General features: G+C 34.7%; 1 protein-coding gene across 1 annotated transcript in view; it reads right to left on the bottom strand.

Moving 5' to 3' along the window:
• Positions 1–26,846, bottom strand: part of cnpy1 (canopy FGF signaling regulator 1) — a 67,118-nt gene that overhangs the window by 8,877 nt on the left and 31,395 nt on the right. The window contains exon 3 of the mRNA XM_028804157.2: positions 14,113–14,228. Coding sequence (XP_028659990.1) covers positions 14,113–14,228 — 116 coding nt within the window. The remainder of the gene's footprint in view (positions 1–14,112; positions 14,229–26,846) is intronic.

Below are 26,846 nucleotides of genomic sequence, written 5' to 3'. Positions count from 1 at the left end.
GGATTGCTCTCTGTGTTTTGAGTGTTATCCCTGTGGTCATCTGTAGTCACATAAACTTTGTACTGGCACTCGGGATTTTCTCCCACAGTCAAAAAAATACAACCAGATCAATCAGTAATTCTACAGTGCCTGAATCAGAGTGAGTGAGGTTAAAATGGATGGAACCTTGTCTAATAATGCAGTATTTTCATTAATTTTACTTTTCCGCCCTAATCCAGAATGAATACTTCAAATGGCAAAGTCCACCAGCAGGTGTGCACAGTGGAGTGGAACAGTCCAACAATAGACCTTCAGGTCAGAAAGAAAATGAGAGAGAAAAGAAACAAGACCTTTTCTGTTGCTAGGGTTGGAATGCAGGGACCTCTAGAGGCCATTTTGTGTGCTGAGTGCCACAAAAGGGCAACAGGTAGAGAAAGGAAACAGTGACATATGGCCTAGGCAAAAGTATGTACTGTTCTTCGAGGGTGGTAGAGAGAAGGTGATCAAGGGATACCTGGCCCACTGTTAAGACAGTAGCTAGAAAATACATACAAGAGGTCACAAAATCTCTTTAAAAACTACAAGACCAAGTTGTTTTCCTTCAATAATATATCAAGCCCTTAAAGGCTTTCAGAAGGCTTAGGCCTGCTTAACATTCTCCCTCTATTACATTTCCTTTTACTAATCTGTTGTTTGTTCTAATGCAATCAGTTACACGGTGTTTGTAGGGCTCTCAATGCAAGTTAGTTTTACAGTTTTACACTGTTTGCATCTTCCTAGCACCTTAAAAAAGATTAATTGTCACAATGATTGTTTTCTACTCCTTTGTGACAGAAGAATTAAGAAATTAGTTGTGCATATACTTTGCATATTACATTCTATTTTGAATTTTATATTGCTGTTTTGTTTATTTTAAACCGTGCAACAGTCTGAATCTTTTACAACCCAGTGAATTATACAAGAACAATCTTTACCAAATAATTTAAAATATTTTGAATTTCTAACAGCAAAATTAAAGACTTCAAGGAAACGGCTTTAGCTCCATAGGATTATCTCTTAATATTTGGTTCAAAAATAAAATCCCAGGAGAATCTGTTTTAAACACAAAAAGATATATCACCGAAACACAGTACAATGTCAACAGATAAATGTTTACAATTTTAAATTAAATGCAAAGGTTTTGTAAGCAAAAACAAAACAAAAAAATGATCACACAAAGGTAGGGAAAGAAGCCAAAATGGAATAAGGGTAGAATTACTACTAGTCAGGTAAGGGACTAGATATTCACAGATTATTATCATACAATCCTGCCAAGTGGTACATGAAAGTAACTGCAGCCAGGTGCTTGTCAGAAATGACATACACTGCTATTAAAAATGATGAGAGCTCTGATATTCAGAGTAATTTCAAAAGCCAAAAGAGATGTTAGTTATAAAAGTTGTCTAAAATAGATGGCAAAATCCAAAACTATTTAAAAAAATCTTTCTGTAAACTTTGACTCATGAACTCAAAATCTGGATTCTGGGTAGCCACCAAAAAAGGACCACCTCTATATTGTCATATTTTATTTTAATCAAGTAGAGGATGTAGTAATTCCTATTCCTGCCATCCCAACAAGCATTTCAAGAACATACTGTAGCTCAAGGAAAGTATTAAAAAGCAATGAGATAATCATACTGTGAGTTAGGCCACAACAAGCTTCTAATATGTGTTGATTTGTGCCTATGTTGGGGGAGGGTTCTATTTGAGATTTCACAGACAGAACAGGTAGGTGTAATGTTATTCCAGATACAGTGCAAGTAGTAATTGCTTGATAAATACTTTTTCTTGACTACACAAGGTCCTCCGTTGTAGTCTGTTATAAAAAAAATTACATCCATAGTTTATTTCAGAGCAGCAACATTACATTAAATATTATAAAAAATATGTCAGTTAAGCCATATCAAATGTGTGTTTAATCTTCCAGTACCTGGCATAACATAAGCCAATCACCTCCACTTATTTACAGTATCCAATGGGTCCTGTAAGTAGATTCAGTGAGGGCTTTGTCAAAAGCAGAAAAGGCGAATGAAGAGCCACTCAAAATGTGACATAAGATACATAACAATCCTCTGGCATCAAAATATGTACCAGCGTTCATAAAGTTTAGAATCACTCAGAAATGTTCATGTTTCTGATAGAAACTGATACCTTTTTATATCAAGGTACCTTAAACTGATGTAAAAATATAGCTAAGACTAATGATGTAAATGGCTATTACTGCTTGAAATGACTGATTTATTATTTATTATGCACACATAACAGAAAAGCCCCATTATCAGCAACCATTAGTCCAGTGTCCTAATACAGGTAATATACTCTCCTAGTTCATTAATTAATCATGTTTACATGTTAATTAATTATCAGAGAAGCCTTTGTAGTGGTAGTAGCACAGCTGAAAACTGTTATTTTGTTCAGTAAAGCAATTGCATGGTCTTTCCTTGGGTTGCAAAGTATTGGAATTCCAGAAGTTCAATTTGGGGTTCAAAAATGGCCAAAATGAAAAACAGCTTTTTCAAGAAAAACATCACTCTGTTGTTGTTTCGTGAAGTGAAGGGTATTCCATGTGACAGATTGCCAAGAAGCTTAAGATTCCATGGAAGAGTTTCCATTTTTTTCTTCTGTAACAGTGAAAAGACATCTTTGGGATACTGGCCTTAGAGGTGGGGTTTCAAAGAAAAAGACACTTTTGACACTGGCAAATAGAAATAAGAAATTAAAGTAGGCAATCATTTGGAATCACTCAAAAATCCACTGTCCATTGTCAGTATTTTTTTTGCCAATTTTAACCTTTTCACCATTTCACTATATTAATCTGGACTGTAATAACAGAAAAATGTAATGCCAAAATAGTAGACATAAACACATTGTTATATGTCTGAAAAATGTTGGCACACTTAAGTCATATTAACCAGCTTTGTAAGAAATATTACCTTCACAACATCAAAATGAATTGAAATTATTGGGATTTATTGAAACAAAATGAATCAGTAAAGTTTACAAGATCAACATACCTTCATAAATGACTGCAAAAGTACCAATTGATAGAAAAATGTGAAAAATGGATGAGAAAGGAAAGCGTCTAAAATAAGGGTAAATTAAGTTCCTTGTATAAATGCCTGGCTCTGTAAAGGGCTGATACAGTTCATTTAATTGCACAAATTCCTATTATTATATGCTGGACAAGATCTGATGAAGGCACACTGTTGTAGGTTTTAGTGCTTCTGCTTCACGGATCCAGACTCCTAAACATGTGGTCTAGCTGTGTCTGTGCAGAGTTAAAGATATTCTCCCTGTTCTTAAATGGATTTTTCTATGGGTTCTCCAGTTTTCATCCCACACCCCAAATATAAGTTGACATAAATAGCAATTCCAAGTTGATTCTTTATGACAAAGTGTGTACACGAGTGTGACCCCGTGATGAAGTGTGCTCAGGTATGCCAGGATAGGTTCTACTGTTTCCCTAAGAGCCTAATAAGCAGATGTTAAAAATAAATGGATGTATTTACAGAAATGAAATGTTGATACTAATAACATACTTTTCGTAGCGATTTAGAAAAAGAAACAGATAACCTTTTGTAGAAAACGAACATGTAGTAAAAGGTGGAACTGACATTGTATGCACTGATACTAATTCAGGTACATGTCACAGACAACTGCACCTAGGTCTATATATGGACAAGCAGTAAAAGAAGTTTTACTACATCAGCCAAAAGAACATACTTTGGAAACTATACATCTGCTTTCTACACAAATTCATTTTCCTACAATTATACTTTGAGCAGAAAGTTGCTTGTTATAGGAAAGCATGTTCTAACTGCATCTGAGAGTGTAAAATATGAAACATAAGCATTGTAAAATTATTTATCTGAAACCATTAATGAAGCACCCTGCAGAAAGTTAATGTCAATTGTGCATGACTCACAATACAGTCACTAATAGTTTGAGTGCACCTTTATACGAAACTATACATCTTTAATGTCTACAGAAGACAAAGCTTGGTCAATGTGAATGGCAGCAATAAAACATTTTCAAAGATCTGTTATTAAATAGAAAGAAAACTTCTGACTTGGCTAAGTTGTTTTTAATGTAACATTCAATGATTATGCTTTGCTGTTTTTTCTTTTCTAACAACAATTCATCCATCCATCCATTATCCAACCACTATATCCTAACTACAGGGTCATGGGGGTCTGCTGGAGCCAATCGCAGCCAACACTGGGCGCAAGGCAGGAAACAAACCCTGGGCAGGGCGCCAGCCCACCGCAGGGCATACACACACGCACACACACACCAAGCACACACTAGGGACAATTTAGAATCGCCAATGCACCTAACCTGCATGTCTTTGGACTGTGGGAGGAAACCGGAGTACCTCTAACAACAATTATGAAGTTTAAATCTAAAACCTACCACCCATTAGTTGAGTATTAACTAAAACTCAAAAAATAACTGAATTATTTCAAGTTTTAAACAAAAATAAAATATTTAAGGTAGAAAATATTTTTGAGAACAGTTCTTTGATCCAAGTGATTGAAATCCAGGAGAATTTTGCAAAATACACAATTTTTTTTTTTTTACTTTAATCAAAATAGTGAAAAGAGAAAAAAAATTATAGTACTTCATAAATTCAATTTCCTTTCTTTTTTCTGATAAATATTAAGCAAAAATAAAAATATTGATCCAATCAAAAGAAAACTTTCTTTTTTTTTTTTTAAAGCATTTAATTGATTTTATTAAAATCAAATAACATTCCATACAAGTAAGTCAAATTTAAAAAAACTAGGTTTGAAACAAATCAATCCCCAGAAAACTATGTTTCATTTCAGCCAGTGATACTTAAATTATTCCATATTAAGAACCAGTCTACTATACTCAAAGACATTTATTTGCTTGTGTAAATCTGTATTGCAATTACCACATATATTTTAATAAAGGTATTAAAGTGAAAAATACTAATATTCTGCTCCAGTACAGCTTGATTTTCTTTTTAAAGGCCCAGATTTCAGTTAGTAATCTATAATATACCCTTGACCATGAAGGTAGTATATCTGTAGGCAGTTTGACAACACTGATGCAGAAGAAGTGATGCATGTCACCAGGCTCAAGAACTCTGCCAGTTTGTATTACAATTGCAAGAGATGAACTCACCACGGTGACATCAAGGTGTATTTAGAAGAGAGATCTACATGTGGCTGATCAAGATTGGACTGGGGATGAACTGAGTTTGAAGAAATGTTAATTTAGAGAAAGATAGTGATTAATCACAAATATCAAACAAGAAGGAGCAGGAAGGTACAGCACTTAAGTAAAAGATATTACTACAGTATATGGCATGGCATACACATGTACTACCAGTGGTACCAGTACTGTTGTTCAGCTTACTGAAAATCTTATGATAAAGAGGAATGGTGGCAGGAATGAGTGTAGGTGCCTAAAAAGTACCGAAGGAGGCATGCATACTGATTTTGTGCTGTTCTTCAATAAAATGCTGACTTTAACCTACTTCACATGCCAACATACAGCAAAGAGAATGAAACACTGCAGTTACTGTCTGCCAAGAAGTCAGATGGTAAGCATAACTGTGGTAGTTTTAAACCCACTGTTTATAGACCTGAATTCATTTAGTAGCGTTGATCTCAGAAAAAAGCCTAATTGATGTAAATACATTTCTAAACAAGTATATAATGGACCAATACATCTAAGCAATTCAAAACTCTCTTTGTTTTGAGATGATGGTTCTAACTTTGTAGACCGTTTGACTAATGCTTGTGAATAACAGGTAGTCAGTATACCACACTTTGAAAAGCATTTATAAAATTGTGTTTCCACCCTGGAAACATTTTCGGTAACATTACCTAGCCTTTTACCTACCTAAATTAACACATTCATAATCCATCATAGAGGTCAGTCATCAATTATTGTATGCAGAATAGTGTTAAATCAGTACTAAAATTTTGACTTCAGTATCAGAACCAGCATTCGAGCCTCAGTACCAGTACCAAAACAGTTCTGCACATAATAGATACCCCTGGTCATACTCCTGCCTCGCTGGTGCGCCAGTCAGTTGCTTGCTTTACCAGTGTGTGCCGCACAATGAACAGCTTCCAACTTGATTGCAGTAAAGTCCCAATTGTGTTGACGCAATATGTGCCCCGTGCTCAGATCACAATAATGTGTGTAGTATAGTTTTATGAAGTCTATGAAATGGACATTTTTCCATAACTGCAGTAATGAGTGCCTGGGAGAGCTGTGGATGTGGGGGATTCATAGCAAAGCTTGACAATTATTTCCAGTACCGAAAATCCTGAATGATTATACTGTATAGTTTTAAAATTCTGAATAAAAGCTCCTTAAATTGTTACTATCACTTGGAGTTAGAGATATAGTCCTAGTTTGTGGTGTCATGGAATACTTGATTTTAGTATCACGGTGCTTACAAAGAGTATATTTCATCTTAAGCACTTTCTTCATTGTAACAATGTGAAAACCATGATGAATTAAAACCTTAAACTTAAATGTGGACAGAGCATCTGGTATAGGAATTTCTGCAGCAGTTTGTTCTGAAATGGAGTTCCAGACATTGCAGAAGGGTTTGAGGTCTGCAGGAAACTCCACAAAAAGCAGGCCTTGACTTTCACTATCCCCTGAAAACAAAACATCCAACTAACACTATATATCTACCTGTGGGTTCTGTTTGGCTACCCAGTATATCTACCTGCTGACGTCTGTTTGGCTAAGTCCAAAGTTGGGAAAACAGGATTAAAGTTTGAAATGTAAAGAAATGTTACAAAATATACCAAAATGCCATATAAGAGAATGGATTATAATAAACCCTTATCTTGTAGGCAAAATGATAACTCATAATCTTCATAAATAGAAGATTTATCAACAAAAAATGGAAAATTCAAAAATATTCTGAAAAGGAGAAAAACAGAGATGCTTTAAAGGTAATCCTAAAGCAAACAAATTAAAATCCACAATCTGTAAGAGAAAACAAGAGACAGAAACAAAATATGTGAAAAAATAGTAAGTCCAACAACAAAAAAAAACTCATAAATTCTGCTTCTGATTGGGAATATGGTCATAAGGAGCACCACCCAAAAAACACATGGAATGGAGATACATTTAAAAGGATGGTACATAATTACAAATCTAACAGAAATACATAAAATATAAAAAAAACAATACTTTAATAAATAAAGTAAATAATAAAATATATATAAATTTAGACAATTACTTTAGTGGTGTGTAATTTAAGGAAATATTAATGGAATGTATTTTGTTATGAAAGTACCAATAAAACACATTGCCTTTAAATTTAGTTCGCATTTTTGCAGGAATTCCTACATATCGATATAGCACAAAAATACCAATACCTTTTCTTAGTGTATCAATAATAATAGTATAGCCATGAAAATATTGTTAATAGTCTAATGCATATTTTTTTTCCTCTCACCTCTTGTGCTTGCATCACACACATACTCCTCTTGACTCTGCACTCAATTGATTTCATTCAGTGAATAAGTTTTGAACCCCATCCCAGAGTCACTTCCAGCCAAGACCTGGAATCAATTCTGGGGTCAAGGGTTATCTTCCACTTGATTCAGTGGTAGAGCTTCAGTTTCGCACTTCTGGTGTCCCAGCACTTCTAAGCCTTCAGTTGCCTTTACAGTGCCAGGCCTTTAAGGCAGCTTTCACCTGCCTACTCTCTTAAAATGACAACAGTCTCACATGTACCCTTATCAGAAAAATGAGACCTGCAGGTCTTTGAAAAGGCAAGTGGTGGTGTGTCTTCTGACACCTTCTCCCATGCATCACTTTCTCTCTTTAGCAGCACACATACATAGGAAACTTTGCATCTAAACAACTTCTCCTGATAGCAGTGTGGTATGCATGCATGCAGACCTTCCACAGTACTTAACCCTATCCCATACTATCTTAGTGATGCCCTTCCCAATGACAGCCTCCTACCAGCTGGACACTGTTATGATCAGTTAGTTTTGAGAGGCACTGAAATCACTTTTTTATTTATTTTGCATTTTTTTATTTAATTTTTTTAAATGAGTAGTCTAATCACATTTGTTCCCATTTACAGTTACTGTCAGTGTAGACACCCCTTTATAGGGTATAAAATTGATAGAGGTACAGATAATGAAGTTAAAATTGATATTATAGAGATAAACACTGTTCCTCAAGAGTCTAATATTAACCAATACTTATTGTTGTTTAAAATAAAAAAGAATATATTTTAAATTTATTTATTACAGATTTTAGGCAAATGGGTGGCACAGTGGAGCAGTGGTAGCTGCCTCATATTAAGGAGGCCAGGGTTCACATCCTGGGTCCTCCCTGTGCTTCAGTTTTGTCCCACAATACAAAGACTTGCAGGTTAGGTGGATTGATGTCACTAAATTGGCTATAATGTGTGTGTGTGGTGTGTGTGTCTAAGTGCGTTCACCCTGCCATGGACTGGTGCCCTGTCCAGGGACTGGTCCTGCCTTGTGCCCTCATTCTGGCTGGGATAGACTTCAGTCCCCCTTGACTCTGCTTAGGATTACGTGGGTTTAGAAAATGGTATTCTATGGTATTTTAGGCACCAAAAAATCAAAAGTATTGTACATTTATATGGCAAACACAGTTATTTTCTCCTTTTAGTATATCCAGTCCATTCACCTATCTATTTTGCACAATGATTGAAATTTGAGGGTTATAGATTTTACCTTGTAGGTAATCCCGTGCTGTACATTTTTGGGTGCTTAACTGCAATAATTTTACTTTGAAACTGCAAGTTATTGTTGAGAAGGATATAGAAGAAATAGCTATGGAACAAACAAATGCAACTTACCATCAACCATTATCTCAATTCTTGAGTTCAGTTTCAAGTTCATTACTGTTTGCTCTAATAATTTCTTTCCGCTTCTGTTGCCTTAAGCCAACTCATTTGCAACTCCTCCTCCTCTCACCACCCCTTACTTCTTAGTGCCACACAGTCTTCTGCAATTAATTAATTGTACTGTTTAACTGTTCAATATATTGCAGTACATTCCTACAATCATTTGTAATGGAACATTCCTGATTTCTTAAGTAATCTTAGGGTTTGGGTTAAAGGCTTCTCCTGGACTATGGTTCACTTTGGTTGGTACTTGGATGCAGACTAGGGCAAATGCCCAACAGCCAGAGATGTGTGGAAACTGACAAGAGGTTGAGAGATTGTGTATTTAGCAGAAAGAGGAGCAGAATAGTTGGTGATGCATGAGACTCTGTACTTAGTAGGCATGTGGGCAAACTAGCCCATCTGACAGACAGGGACTGAAACATACGTAGCTTTGCCCAGAGAGATGTTTTCTGGTATGAATGTATTACTTTGGTCCATTTGATCATCCCATGATTGTATGCTTCACATAATAAAATTAGTCTTTCTAATAAAGTCTTGGATTTAGCTCACTTCTCCAAGATAAGAAGGCACATTGAGATGCCTCCGTTAAAGTATAAGAAAAAAAATGTTCATAAAAAACATGAAAATGTTTTTTTTTTCTTCCTAACAAAATAAAAAAATAGCTTAGAAAGTTGAAGATATTTCAACTTCATTCAGTGTTATAACTACCTAAATAAAATAACCTATGCACTACAGAGAGAGAAAGAGACCTGGTTTCTCAATTAGGAATGGAAAATAATTCACTCAAACTCTTTTCACTGATCTCTCACCAAGATTTTTGCCAGTTTCTTGAAGGCCTGCAAGAAGAGTTGTCACCAGTGAGAAACACACATGGGTAAAACAATTCTATGCTCAAAAAACCTTCCTTTTAAAGGGAATGATTGTCTAAAGCTTTGATGATAGTAGCAGTTAAAAATAAGGAACAGATGTGAAGTAACGTAAACGAAGTAATGAAATAATGATGACACTTGACATTTCAATATAAGAAAAATTGAAATATTTGAAATACATTTAAAATTTATGAGGAAAATTAAAGCACAATCTCTAAACATAAACCTGGATGACACACAAAAAAAAAAACACACACCACACACTTTGAAAGACTGCCTAAATTGTATACACTTGAAAGGCATTGTTGAAACTACTGTATATAAATAAATTCTAAAGTGATAGGAGGGAGATGCCACAGAGACGGTATAAACAATCAAAAAGATACAACTATATGGGAAACAAATAATTTCTGTATTAGTGACAAAAGTGGAAAAGTTCTGGGATACCTTAATAATAAGTGTTAAATATATCCAAATGATTATAAAAAGATGGTGACAGTGGGAAGGAAAAGCCCAAAAAATGAGTAGTGGTAGATCAATTAGTTGGCATGAGGATAAAAGATATATGGGAGGACTGAAAATAGAAACACCCTTAGAAGAAAATAATGCAATAGATAAGAATGTGTTGAAAAACAGGTGATGGGCCACACCAGACAATGCACTTTTGGACCATTAGCAGTGTTTTTCAAAAATTTCTGGAGAGGGGATGTGTGGTAAAGTTATGTCCACGGTTGATTGCCATCTTTTTAAATAAATAATCGCCATATTCACACCTTGGTAGGAGGGAGCGTGGTAGAGATGCGGGAGTGAATGGCCCTATACAAAGTGCACAGGTGTTGGATCATCTGTGACCCTAATCGTCACACCTGTGCCACGTCTCCATTTTAAAAGTAGAAGTGCGAGGAGGGAAGGATCAAAAACAAAACAGAATGGAGGTTACTGAGAGAGGAAGGCAGGAGGTGAAAAGAACCTGTGCGGGCGCGAGCGAGTGAGTGAGCAAGAGAAGTGAAACAGAGCAGGCTTGCGGGAGAGAAGGCAGGCAGCTGGGAGAAGAGCCCCTGGGAAGGAGTTTGTGGTCAACACTTGGAGGGCAATCAGAAGTGGTCGCTCCAGCTGAGCTGATACAAGGTGCGGGATTGACTGGGAGTTTGTGCAGTCGCTGCGGAAGGCAACAGGGGTTAAGGAGGCTTGGGAGGAGAGCCCTATTGTGAGTGCCATGGCTGTTGGGGACCCGAGTCTCGGTCTGACGAGGGAGCCTATCCATAGCCATGGGATGGCAGGCAACTGGACACGTGGAAGGTTAGCTGCACCTGTCGGTAAGGTGACTCCTCTGCTGCAAGGCCTGTATGGGATAAGCAGAAGAGCCACCAGTGTTAAAAGAAGAAGGCAGCTGGCTTTTAGAAAGGACTGTTCCTGCCAGTGGATTTTAATCTTGTTTTAAAGAAGATGTTTTGATTTTAACCTCCATGCGTTGCACATATTTTTATTGGATTATTTGTTTATTGAATATTTTTATGCACTGCACTTTTGAACACTTGTTTTGGATTGTGATCATCCTCAGGTTCTTCTAAGCCCATTGCCTCAAATGGCATGTTGCTGAGCGAACATCTAGGCTATACAATGTAGCCTCCCACGTTACTGATGCAAAGCTCTGAATTGATCTTTTAACACTCAATGATTTGAATATGAATGCATCACAGATGTTAATAAGTAAGTTGACAGGGAATATACACTGTCTCTAAAAAGTCATGTACCAGGAAACTCAAATTTTTCTCCCACACTCCTAGCATTAGCTTGCCCATATAGATGCATATTGTGTAACTCCTTCTTAACTGACTGCAGTACTTCATTCACCATAACAAGAATTCAAGAAACAGGGCCAAAGTTTAACAACTAAATTGCTCTAGGAGTTGAAAAAGAGAGTAGGTGTAAGTGAGAAAGGCCATTATATTCTGAAAAGAACCCGGACAGATCCATTTTGAGTAAAGCTAGTATTTTCCAGTTTTAGATAACACAGCATGTCTTTTAGACTTTGCAAAGCTGAAAGGGAATATCTGAGTGAACCACTAGGTGAAGTCTGAAATTGTATGAAATTTTTTAAGTCTATGTCTAACAAAAATATAGAATGAATGTATTCTTCAAAGAGTGGCTTTCCATTGGCTGTGAGACTTTCCATTTTAGTGAGATTAAATGCTGTGCTATTTTATATGTTTTATATGACTTAAAGATTACTGCATTTTCTTTAGGACTCTTTAGTCAAATTGACTATTATAGCAGTTAAAACCAGACAGGTTAATAATTTGAGGTTTGTTATAATGAACAAAATTTCTGCCTTGCAAGCAATGAAATACATTGTTCTGCAGCAATACAACAAAACTGCCTGAATGATGCAAAACTGTCATTTTTACACATTTTGAGCATCTAAGAATATCAATGCCTTACTTGTGGTAGACATTAAATGCTGGGAATTTTAAAGATATGTTTATTTAAACAGAAGAAAAACCTTAAACATTTTTCCTATATTGGTGGCAGATTCTATGTGAGTTTTCAACCAGATAGTTTTACTTTACGTGAATTTATATGAAACAGCACACACTGTCTGTAATTAAGAAAAGATAGCAGATTATCTTTTACAATAAGTCATGTGGGTGCCAGTTGAGAATTGTACCAGCTGTCTTCAAAACTGAAATGCCAGAACATTCACCATAATACACATGGTTAAAAATCTTGTAGGGCTAAGCATCTTGGAGTTTTAGATCCCTTGAGCTACAGGTTCCTAAGACAAAGATACTATATATTCTATATAAATGATGATATACCTGCATGGACAATCATAATAAGGACTTAGGTGTATGTACTGTACTTATTATACACTGGAAACAGATAAAAAATGAAAAAAAATGTACTTAACTTGGATTAATTCTTCAAACTGTGAAACATATATTAGACTAACTATAAACTTCCTGCTTGATGCTATCCAGGAAATTAAATTGTGCTTAAATAATAATAAATGAAGTACATGAAATTGTGTCACAAAACAAAACAATTCTAATTTAAACAGACAGGGACTGTCATTCATAGAAAATGACACACTTACATTCACTGCTATGTTTAGAGTAGAAATTTCATGGTATTTGTCCATTATTTGGTGAATATACGGAAGTGAATGGCATGGGACAGAAATATACAGTCTTCTGCGTGTTTTACATAAAATGTAAGGTGAGAGTAATATAGAAGTTATTCTTACTAATTTTTCACAAAACCTTTGTGAAAAGAGTACTGATAAGGTGAGAAACTATTGATGTGACGAAAACATGCCTAAAAAACTTGAGTGTCTCCTAGTACTGTAAATTTAACTGTCATGTCATACCAAACAGAAGTAAATGTACACTAATATACATAATAATCAATCTATCCAATTTTTTAACTCATTCATCCAGGTTTTAACCTGCTTATCCAAATCATGGTCCCAGGGACCAGAAGCTTGTATTGGATTAATGTATAATTTATATTAATATATAAATAAATTTTGAACTAATGATATGATGTTTAACGGACAATATAATACTTTTGCAGACTAATTGAGACTTTGTGTTGGTCATTTGTAATAAATGACCAACACAAAGTCACAAGGAGTCTGCAAAAGTCAAGATAATTCAAATGTGAAAATAGCATTCAAATGCTGCATAGTTGGCAGAAGCAAAAACTACAACTATAAGGAGCCAATGTTCAATATAACACAACATTCTCAAACTTGCCTAATCCAATTCAAGGTAATGGTGGGCTGGAACCAGTCCTGGCAGCACTTGGTACAAGACAGGAAACAACCTTGGATAGTGTACCAGTCATCACAGGGCCTACTCATGCACACATCCACACTCACAGTAGCTCAGAATGGAACAGACTATTAGCCTAATCTGTATGTGTTTACAGATGTAGGAAGAAACCCCATACAGACATGGCAGCATTATGCAAATTTTACATGAACAAGGACCAGGTGCAAGATTCAAATCCAGAATGCTAGATCTGTGAAGTAGAAGTGCTAACCACTACACCATCAATGTTCAACATGTGCATTGGATTTAATGTTATTTTACATTTAGTCAGTCAATCAATCTTCCAAATCAACTTCTGTTCTATTTTTCTTCAGCAACACTTAACTCAAGGCAATAACAAGTCCTGTAATATGTCCCAGAGGATGCTAACTTTTAATACATAAGAATTTTAACATCTCCACATTTACAAAAGTACAATTCTAAACAAATATAAAAGTCATTAAATTAATTCACAGTTGTGTATACTTCAGTGACAAATGATGTATAGTACCTTTTTGTCTTGTAAGCTTCCATCTGGTGATAGTCTAAATGTCCCAACTTGAATTGTCTTCTTTGGATCTACCTGTCCAATCAAATAATTGAGTTCATCCACTATTGCCTTACATGCTAGACAGGAGAAAAATTAAATAAATATAAGACAACAATAGTGGAAAGAAAATAAGAATAATATACACAATTCCATGAACAATATTGGTCTCCTAGTTCTATTTTGCACTCTATTTGACACTGAATGTTTTTAGGTCTTCCAGCAATATCTAATGATAGACAAAAAAGACATTTTTACTTCATTTACCTAATTGCCCAAAATTAAATCAACCCAACTAAAGAGGTAATTAAAGTCAAATGACTGCATACAGACAAGCTTGATTACATCCAAGACCACTCAGTATAAACCTCACTTATTTTGACACTTACCCTGAGAGTCTGGTTGCCAGCATAATGACTGAACAAGCACATAATTACACAATTAAAGGAAGGGACTCCACAAAACCACAGCAAGAGCAATAACCTTGAATTGGAAACCCTTTGGAATTGCAGTAAATCTTCCCAGGAGTGACTTGCTGGCCAAAATTATTCCAGTGGCACAATAAAAAATTATACAAGAAGTCACAAAGTATCCTACAATGTTCAAAAACCAGAGGTTTCTCCTGCCTCAGCAAAGGTCAGTGTTTATGACTTCACAATCAGAAAGACACTGGGCAAAAATATGGATCCATAATCAGAAAGTCACTAGGCAAAAAACAGGCTCAATTAGAAAGCATCAAAACGAACACCAAGAACAAGAAGAAGAAGAAATGCTTGTTGCCCATTTGCCAGGAAGCAAAAGGATGATCTTGAAGCCTTTTGAGTGAATGTTTCTTGAATAGATGGGACAAAAGTGTACCTTTTTTGGATAATCACTATGTCTGGCATAAAGTAAACACAGTATTCCAAAGTGTGAACATCATATTAAGAGTATAGCATGTTTGGCAGTATGATGGTGTGGGGATGCTTAGCTATTAAGAACATGGCAACTTGCCATAATTAAAGGAAATATGAATACTGCTTCACATCACAACATTTTTAAGGAGAATTTATGGTCATGCATTAATGAGCAGAGGCCAAAGTCTAGCTGAGTCAAACAGCAATACCATGACCTATGCTATTCATTTAAGAGAGAGAAATAAAGTGCTGGACTGACTAGGTCAAACTCCAGACCTAAATCCAATAGAAATACTGTGGTAGGACTGACTTGAAAAGAGTGGTTAATGCTCAAAAACCTACCAACTTTTTTTTTTTAATTAAAGCAATTGTCCAAGGAAGAGTGGGCTAAAATTTCTCCATTGAAGTTTGTTTAGTTTAAAACATTGCCTCACATAAATCGTGACTGTGAAATATAGTATTTGCAAAAAAAAGTCTCTTACTGACAATTTAATGACACAACAATGGTAATAAATTAGGCCTATTAATTTTAAATTTATTGTTTTCTGATAGATCAAAGATGTATTATATACATAAAAACAATGCCCTTAAAGTTATACTTCACAACAGTTTCAATGACCCAAGTCAAAAGCAAATATAACGTAAATTTTTCTAGAGAAGGTACTGTATAATGCTCACATAAATGTTTTCCTTTAGGAAAATGATTTTGCAAAAAATACAATGCAAAACAGATCTTAACAAACACACACTTTACTAAAACACTCTTCCAGCACTAACAGGTAACACAGGTTCTCTTCAAAATTTCTTCATGCCTAAAAGATCTAATTTTACATCAATAGATGTAATCTACAGAATTATTACCAATAGCCCACAAAATACATCTCACGGAAAACATCTTTTGTATCAGGTGCAGGTAAAAGATAGCATATCTCTAAAAGCTTTAAAAAATTCGGAGGTAAAACATGCAAAAAACAAACATCTATATATATAGTACATGAAAAGAAAAAATACATCTATTTGAAAGCTCACAGTGTTATATTTTTAAAAGAGAACAAGTACAGCCTTCAGTAACATCCATCCATCCATTTTCCAACCCGCTGAATCCGAACACAGGGTCATGGGGGTCTGCTGGAGCCAATCCCAGCCAACACAGGGTGCAAGGCAGGAAGCAATCCCGGCAGGGCGCCAACCCACTGCAGCTTCAGTGACATTTAAAAACAAAAACGTTTGACCGGAATACAAGTGCCAAATGAAAACCTTCATCTAAAAACAAGTTAAGAAGAACAAATATAGAAAAGGACAGATTGATGAGGGAACTGGATGAATCTAGTTTTATGCATTATGAGGCAAGTAGATTGGTACCTAAAATCTAAAAATCAGAGAAAAGACAATTGTTTTTATAGCTATGAAGATCATGAGCAAACAGCATTGTCAAAGCCAGCATGCAGCCAGTTTCACATCTTTAGGAGTCTAAAGGCCATGGCACATTACCTGACTTTTCCAGTGTTTTTCAATCATAAGCCTTTGTTTACATAAACTTAGTGAGTTTAAGGCAGTTGACAATGTGCTCCAATGAATCCAGTCAGGTAAAGTGACTTGGCCAGCCGCTCCCTCTAACTATTCCATGATTTGCTCAGACAAAATCAAACAGGATAGATTTTGCCTTTAGTAGTAGGGTGGCTCTGTGTGCAAGAGAGATGACAATCAGTGAATGCTCATCCGGAAGTGAAATGCATATAATGCAGTGATGAGGAGTAAGGAACATGGGGATTTTAGACCTTGCAAACAGAAGAGACACTCATTTGTCTTAATTTCTTGTGTTTCATGCACCATGACAAAATGGAAAAATGTAAAAAGGGCCAAGATGGTGGCTGGACTCTCCATGCCTTTTAACCCTCCATAAAGCGTTGACTCCATCAGGCAGCACATTATTGGTAATCAGAAAATGGGGCAAACAAAAATGTGCTGGAAGTTCTGCACACAATCACTAAATGTGACATTTCCATCAATTTTGACTAGAAGTTGCGTAATGCAACATCAGCTTAAGGTGAAATCTGAAACGATGAATGCATTTATCATGCGTCTCAGAATCACATTAAGAATTGCATTAAAAGTCTGACAAGTTTAAGAATTTGTCAAACCTCAGAGTAGGACATGAGAATTACAGGTATATGAAGCTTTCCAAATTACCAGCTAGGAATACAAGTTCATGTTTAAGAATGAATTACGTCATAATTTTATGACACTTGGGCCTCAAAATAGCACTCATAAAGGCATTTTTTTTAGTTTCCTTGGAAGTCATGATGACGTTTCATAATGTTCTGCAACTATTGCTACAGCTTCATTACAAAGATAATAACAGTAATAATAATATAATATTTAAAGTAGTAGGAGAAGATGAAGAAGGAAAAAAAGGATAAAAAAAACAGTGCAAGGTATGATGTTCCTCTAAGCTGCATGTAAATGTTGCCACTTCATGACAATATCAAGAGTAATACTGTAATGAGAACTGATATAGAAAGACCAAGGCACAGACCGATATTGATCATGTTAATTTAACAATGAATGATCCACAGCTTTCAGAGGAATCACGTTCCTGTTGTTATGGCCACAGGAAATGCCTCCTATAATAACAGTTTCTGAAACTAGCCACAGCTATTCTTGTTGTTTCTAATGTCACATTTACTCGTCCAGTTTTTCCAAACATCTTTCAGAATCACATAATTCTGTCTATCTCTGTTATCTTCTCAGAGGCTCTATTTATCCAATGCCCGGAGTCTCTTGAACCTTCTTTGTAAAGTGTAACAGGAATGTTCCAGGCATTCGTGGAATAGGTTTAGGTAGACTTTATTATCCCATGGGGTAATTTGTTTGCAGAGCATAGCATACCTGTATGACATTTCACTGCCAATTACCCAGCCAGCCTTGTTTATCTTCAGGGTAACATGTTGGCTACTATAATACAGCTTGCATCCATGACCACCTGTGTGTTGATACTGTTTGTGATTAACATATGTGTGCTCACTCATATTTGGGGTTATAATCTTTATATGGGTGTCGATATGCATGAATGTACCTTGCTTTTTACATGTAATATCACCAACTATTTGATTTCAGCTGACAGCACATGACTTCTCTTAAATGTTTAATATTATCCCACCTCTGTCAAATTGGTATGTTTTTACAAGCTCACCGAAACATTCAGCTTTTCTTGGTATGTCTATTCTCATCTCTGCCTGAATGCCATCTTGTGGCAGTTAGTAGGAAGTTGTAACAGCTCACAAGCTCTCCTAAATCCCAGTTATCAGTAATTTCCTAAATTAGGAAAATTGATAAAATATTTTAGTCCTACTCCTAAGAGTATGACCAAATTTGCATCACTCTAAGATTTTTGAGCCAATTAGAATCATTTTCCCTTTATAAATACATGCACAGGTCTATGCCAGGTTGGAGTTAGCACATATTCACTAATGTCTCTGTGTTTTATTCCTCAGCGTTCTCCAGTTTTTTCCACTCGTAGGCCAAACACCTGAATGTTAAATTAATAATCAGCTTTAAATTGGTCCTCTGTAAGTGTTGTGTATTTGTCTGTAAGAGTACTGGTGTATTACAAGCCTTTAGAATAGCCCATGGTCCCCCAAGACTTGAATTGGAATAAGCAGACTGAGAAAATGGATGGGCAACTGGATGGAATACCTTTTATGTGAATGCCATTCAATGTATACAACAAAATAAAATACATAAAAAAAAACAACTTTAATTTATTACATTGTTAAAAGAGAAAAAATACCAATAACATACCGTGTAAACATGAAGCAATATAGCAACAACATATCATGTACGCAGTACATATTTAAAGCTTACACAGAACAAGGGTTGTAACTAACAGTAAAGTCTAAATATCCCACCAAAGTCTAACCGAAAAGTAATTCCAACAAGAATGAAAGTTGCCCTGAAAATGTCAATGTGCTGGGCTTTAAAAAGTTCTTCTAGCCAGAAAGCGTCTCATCTTGGAATAGGTAAGAAAACATTTCACAAGAACTTAATGCCCAAGAGGAAAAGAGAAAAAAAGTCAGGAAGTGCTTACAATATTAAAGAAGTATTTAAGCACTAGACAATATGGACAAGTGTTGCTGAGCAACATGTTCTTGTTTTTTCATGTTCTGTGTACTTTTGTGTCCTCCTTGTGTTTACCCATCACTTACATACTTTATTATTAAAATTAATCCTCTAAGTTTTAGTAAGCCTAGTGAATGTTTGGGGTTTTGTGGGGCTGGATCACAAGTGTCCCATTCAGGTCACAGGGTTTGGTTTACTAGTATAATTCAACTTAGTTACAAGATGTAATGGCTGTTGAGCTTACAAAATTCAAAATAAATGTTAGCTCAAAGTTAGGTTTCAAGGCTTATGTGAGGCATACAAACTTGAAAAGCATAGTTTGGATCCTGCACAGGCGAAAAAGAACCAAAACCGATTTATCCATATTTAAGGGGGAATGGAGCCATAATAAATCCTTGGCACCATATAACAAAACAATGTCCTATTAAATATTTTAAAAATTTATTACAACAAGCAAGACAAGAACAAAAGCTGTCAAAAAGATATGCCTAAAACATACGCTGAACAGTTACCAAAATAAAGTCCACAATCCTAGAATCAAAATCCAATAACAATACAAAAAACAAGAAAGAAAAAAGTTTAAAATCCCAAAATACAAAATACAGAGACACAAACCTAATTTTTCACCACTAGAACTGAGGCCCCTGTAAGCTTATATAGGGGCAGGGCAATCCAACTGTAGCAACAGTGAGTACCATCTGTTTAAGCTTAATATAGAAGGTACAAATACTATAACTAACAGAACTAACATAAATTATAAAATTATCAATAAAAATGACAATTTTAACTATAGAATTATACACAACAAAAACAATATATATATATATATATATATATATATATATATATATATATATATATATATATATATATTATCAATCAAAAATATAAAACACAAAAGAATTCCATAAAAAAAATACAATAAGAAAAACTTGATCTGGAACATAACCAGTAATATGACAAATATATTACACAGAAAACAATTCAGATGTTTTTAGGACATTAGGCATCAGAAACATAGCAATACTGTTATATTTCAGTGGAGGGAAGCAGAACTGGATGAGAAGATAAGACATTATCTTTAACACAGTGAAAGCTTGTTACTGGAATTTCAATCTTTTCTCAAAGTCAAAACAATAACCAGAAACCATTGAAAAGTCACTGCCAAAGATTTAAAATAGTACATTGATTACTGTGTTTAGCACAGAAAAACACTTTTTAAAATACAGTGATGGCAAAACCTTTCTGTATATAAAAACACTTTTTTAATATAGAGCAGTGGAAAAACATTTCTGTATATATATGTAAATAGCAGCACACCTTTTGGGGCTTCTAAGTTTGTTTTTACCTCTATGATGAGCTCAATCTTCTTTATTTAAAAAGTAGAGTGAAACAGTTCACTCTGGGCTTTCCCTTAAAGATAGGGTGAGAAGCTCAGTCATCTGGGAGGGGCTCAGAGTAGAGCCACTGCTCCTCCGCATCAAGAGGAGTCAGATGAGGTGGCTCGGGCATCTGATCAGGATGCCTCCTGGACGCCTCCCTGGTGAGGTGTTCCGGGCACGTCCAACCGGGAGGAGGCCCCGGGGAAGACCCAGGACACGCTGGAGGGACTATGTCTCTCGACTGGCCTGGGAACGCCTTGGGATTCTCCCGGAAGAGCTAGAAGAAGTGGCCGGGGAGAGGGAAGTCTGGGCATCTCTGCTCAAGCTGCTGCCCCCGCGACCCGACCTCGGATAAGCGGGAGACAATGGATGGATGGATGGATGGATGGTGAAACAATTCATCTGATTTCTGCAGTAAGGTACTAAGTTCATAGTTGTTTTCTGAAGGTCTGCACAGGTCAGGTAATAGGCAAAGGGATTTTTTTTTCCATAAAGCATATTGCATGTTCCATTTTTTACTTTACATGTAGAATACTGTTCAAAAATATTTGCTACAGTGAAAATGGGCCCATCAAATCTCAGGAAAAATAATTTCCCACATATTACAATATTTTGAGACCACTACAAGATAAATTGACATAGTTTGATAGTACCCTGATCAATTACACTGTAGTTAGTCCAGAATTTTGTAATTAGTCAAGTGTCTGTATTAATTATAAAATGACTGCTAAACCTGCAGAGTCTACAGGGAGATTTTCTGAGGAAAACTGCTGAAATGTAGTCTGACAGACTGATAACCATATTCATTTCTTCATTCATTTTTTGTGATAATAATATGCAGGTAATATGAATATCTACTTACAGGAACTATTACTAATTTAAATAATCGTCTATGCTTTGTCTTTATTGAGAGCATATGTGGATTAAGAACATTTGGGTTTTGGAAATTTTAGTAGTGGTAAAAATGCTTTGTATTGTTTCTGTATGTGTGAATGTATATATGCCTTGGGTAACAAGTACTTTTATGGCATTGCTATTTAGTGATAATTAATATAGCAAAACTGTCTTCTAAAAAATGATGTAAAGTGAATTAATAAAGTGGCTAATAACTATGAAAACATATCAGAAAACAATTTACAAAAGGACAGTTACGATGAACAGAATCAGAGGGAGGATAGTCTTGTTTTGGCACTGCTAACCTAGAATCATGTCAAAAAGTCCTCACAGGTGGCGCAGTGCTAGTGCTGCTGCTTTGTAGTAAGGAGACTGTGGAAGAGTGTGGGTTCGCTTCCCGGTTCCTCCCTGTGTGGATAGCGCTTTGAGTACTGAGAAAAGTGCTATATAAATGTAATGAATTATTATTATTTAAAAGTCAAAATATATAAAAATATTAATTTTTCCTTATATTAAATATAAAGCACACAAAGGAGTCATGGGTAGAAAAGCACAAATTAAAGTAGAACTCTATTTTCTCAGGCAGTCCTACCTGTAGTGGTTGAGTACCTTTTTAATTTTCTAGTCCTACATTAGCATTGGCCCTAGTCACTCCGAATGTTCTGGGCCACATACATACAAAACAGTAGCTAACCTTCCTAAACTAAGGGATAAAATGTTCCAAGTCACATGGAAATCTAGAACAACATCTAGGGCTCTACTGGTTTTTATACTTCTAAGATCAACCCCAATTTAAAATAAACTTGTCAAAAATGGGATCCCTATTCAAAGGAACTTAGGCACCGGTCTCAAGATTCACCAGGATAATTCTGAAGAGCTCTGGAACAATGTCCATTTGACAGAATAATCAAAAGTGAACTTTCTAAAAACACAGGCTCCATTATATCATTACTCAAGATAACATGGCATCCTACAGTACAAACCTCACACCAGTAGTCACACAAGACAACAGCCATGTAATAGTTTGGGAATGCTTTGCTGAATCTCTGGATATTGCTACCATTCAAATAATCATGAATTCTGCTTTGTAAATGAGGATTTCTCCAATGAATAATATGCTATAGATCAGCTGATGTGCAACTAGGACATGTAACAAGATAATTATCAAATCACACCACTAACAAATTATTATAATAAGTGAGGAGAATAATCTAAGAGTTTTGTGATGTCTGAGTCAAAATCTAGAACTAAACCTGAAAGAGCTGCTGAAGTAGGCAGTTACAGAGTCCAAATTGTCAATATTCTGTTAACTAATAATAGATTTAGTTTGGCAATGTCATAACAATCATTGTGAAATGTTCTCAAAAAATAATGCCATATCTGTTCCGTTAAATAACTAGTACTATTTGTCCACTCAAAAGAAGATACAAACAGTTACAGTACATTACCTTAATGATTTTTATTTTAGCATCAAATTAGTAACACTAATACTATAATACAAAAAAACAAATGTACTAAGGACTTCACCGAATAAAAATACTCTGTACCAGTTATGATGGAGAAATATCTACATTGTACACTTTTGGCTTTGGATTAAAAGTCATCACCAAAAGTGGACAAAAATTAGCACTGACTGACTTTTGCAATAGTAAAATATAAAGAAACTGCATGTCAATGTGTAGATTAGGCAGCAACAGTCATTATACAAAAGGTCACACAAATTAGTTACTGTATGTTCTTTACAAATTGACAGAAAGTTTTGTTTTTTTTTTTAACATCAGATTAAGATACAATGCTTCTAATTTTTACTTCAGCTTCAAAAAGAAAAAAAGTGCCCGTCTGTCTAATAAACTGCCAAGTGTGTCTAGGCCATTATTCAATTATTTATAACAGAGCTGGAATTTTTAAATATAGTATTTAAATAAAAAGGACCGCATTTTACACATATTTATCATTTAAAAAGACAACAGACCAAACTGCACAGACCTATTTGGGTCTATATACAACTGTATGCATAAAAAATGTTTATCAAGCTCTTTGATGCTTATAATGCCTTCAAGCATTAACCTTCATAATCTTGAGAGTAAACAAAACCCATTAACACAAAACTGCCACAGGCAGCAGCAAACTATAAAATTATCTATAAAATCCCATAAGTCTTCACAGGTCACTAAAATGAGACCATAATATCAGAAATAATTCATTGTGTTATGCCAGAGTGTAAAATATGCATATACTTGAATGGATATTATTCAAATGGACAATTCTTTTACAGTATTAATATTGAAAAAATTAAATGATATATTTAGTTGCTTTGTACATATTTCACCTGTGTACTCTATATGCATTTTATGTACACAGAAATTCTTTTTTCACTTATATGAATAAGCATACACTACATCAGAGATGAAAAATGGTAAGCATTATACTGTCCTACTATTATTCAAATGTTCACTTTTTTTAAAAAAATGAATGCTAATGCATATACTATCAAACAATTTCTGACACATAATTTTCTGACATAAAAGACATAAATAAATAAAGAATGCTGCAAAACACATTCCAATTAGACTCAGTCTATATTTGACAGTGATACATGTTTGAAAAGTAAGTCCAACATAATGATCTAAACCAAGAGCAAAATCAAAATCAATATGCACTAGCATCTGCTATCAATGTATACTATGTTTCAATTAAATAGATCATCAATATACAATATTTAAATACATTGAGATGTCACATTCATATCAGAAAGGGATATAAAGCTACATGAAAAACTGTTAATTTTTCATTCAAGTTGGCATGTGCCAAACATGTAAAATGTAAATGTTTAAGCATTTATTATACAGAATACCAATTAAAATCTAAAGCATTTAATGTACTGATGTAATGTTTACTCATATTTCTATTACATTCTTTGTCTTGATGAAAACTACAAATTTCAGTGTATCAGCAGACCCTGTTTACAATATATTTTACAAGAATGCTTTATTTAATGCTTTATGTATGTGGTCTACATTCTACACTAATACATATTAGACTTTAAAGGAACTGATTATAAAGCAATCATAATATTTCAAATTAAGCTCCAAAAGAAAAGACAAAAAAAAAACACACCTGCAATTTATATGCTAAACCAAATTTTCTTGCTATAATATATGTACTACAGTACAACTAGTACATTGAATCATACTTTGTAAGGGGAGGTATATTTTTATTGGTGGGACCAATAATAACGCAAAAGTAAAAGGAAACACATTCTAAAATGCAGCTTTTCAATCTTCTGGGAAACAACTGGTGCACTTCACAAGGAAACCATAGATACCTATTAAGCTAGGGGTGGATCTTGTCACAGTTGGATGCTTCTCCATACCAGCTGCCATAAAATGGCTATTCTATCCTCATGCTAACTGGGAAAAATATGCATTCTATAGCTCAAAGGCGACAGAAAAGCTTAAATGTTTTTTTAATAATATCTATTAAAGAATCCTTGGCTGTTTATATATAAAAAATGTTTATAAGATAAAAAATTATATTTAGTGAATATGCTAATACCAGGTAAGGCTGCATATATTTGAAAATTTCTTAACAGCACTTTTCTTAAACAAACCTTTTCTTCTAAGGATATCTAGGGATGCAAAATCTACCTTTAACATCTGGTGATATTATATACGATTCAAAAACATATTGTTATTATACATTTATATTTAATTATAGTTGCCATAATTATATGTAGTTAAAATATAATTTTTACAGGTCTATTTAGAGTGCCTGTATCAGCGCGTGCTCCTAACCTCTCCTCCTCCTCTCTAATTAGAGGCACTCTTAAAATAAAGTTGCATAAGAAATAACCAAGAATCACACTTTATACATTTGACCAATTCCTCAAACTAACTAACTGCAGGGCTGTTAAACTGTTATAAATATATATAATCAATGTTAAGCTTTCAACATAATTAATATCTTGTTTTCATTCAGATTAAAAACCATCAAGTCAATGTTGTTTATTCTATTGTTGATTATTCTCTTTGACAATGGTAATATACTGTATATTTTGTACTTTCAAACAGCAAGCCAAAAAGCTAAACATTAACTTATAAGGCTAAACAAAGCTACACATTCAAAAAATAATGGACATCAAAAATGTTAGACACAACTAGTATACTTACTACATGATTACTGTGTCAACTACATTAATCATTACTCTACATTAGAAACTAACCAAACCTATTAATTTCTCTAAGTTTGCCAAAACATGATCTCTAGCTGTTTCTGTTAATTGCTAAACAAGACATCATCGTCCACAGTTTAATAAAAGAAGATAACACAGTTTATTTCATTCACAAGCTGACTAAATGGCTATCTTCTCCTGTTGAGTAATTTTCTACACAAGCAGTGTGGGGGTTATTTCACAAAGGCACACTTTTGAGTCCTAGTTTCACAGCAACAGTTCATATTCACCATCTAGTCATATTGGCTATTTGCCAAGCATAGATACATCACAAATGTACCCAGCAGGTGACACTTGGCACACTCTCTTTTAATGAGGGGCAGAAGTCACGCTTACTGATATTCACAGATGTACTGTAGCACTGTCCATGATCTCTCACTGCTCAACTTTAACAACACAGGCTTTATAGACTTCTGTCTATGACCCTGTAACTATTCTTTGAGTGGCTTCTCCTAAAATAATTACCATTTACTCTTACTCCATAAATCTGCTTTTAAATAATTATCACTATCCTGTACATAACAATATTTCCATAATTAAATGTTGCTTCTTGTTCTTTCAAACAGATTACACAAATCATATCAATATAAATTAAATGAGTAAATCAACACATTCAGCAAATAATAAAATCATTATCTGTAACAACACATTCAGTTAAAAAAAATCACCTAACCTTGCAACAAACAATAGCAATGAAACATACTATAAAACTTCCAAATCCAAATGCTGGTATATATGTAATAAGTGGTTTTAGAAGTACAAAATCTAGTAGTATTCTTCATTTGTAATAGTGTTCTCAAATGTCATTGTACAATGCAGACAGGTTAAAAAATTATTGTAACTTTTCCATGTTTTTTTTTTCTATTGGGGAAAACAACAAAGTTAGATAAGTAAAAATGTACCATTGGCCATTACATGGTAAAAATGGCTTTAGTTAATCATGAAAAGAAAATTTAAAACAAATGTCTCAACTGTGTGATGGAGTGATGGAGTAAAATAATCAGCATTAATCAGCAACATTTACATACAATTATTTGAAAATTAAAAGACAATTTTCTATCACTCTATTTAAGGAAAATCACCTTGACATACCATCCCTATCGAAAAGTAAAACAACACACAACCTTTCAATATCTGTGTTACAAAAACAGTATCTAAAATGCTTCAATATACAAA

This window comes from Erpetoichthys calabaricus, chromosome 6 (assembly GCF_900747795.2).
Source record: "Erpetoichthys calabaricus chromosome 6, fErpCal1.3, whole genome shotgun sequence".
Lineage (NCBI taxonomy): Eukaryota > Metazoa > Chordata > Cladistia > Polypteriformes > Polypteridae > Erpetoichthys > Erpetoichthys calabaricus.
The sequence above is the reverse complement of the archived record's forward strand: the minus strand, read 5'-3'. Positions and strand labels throughout refer to the sequence as shown.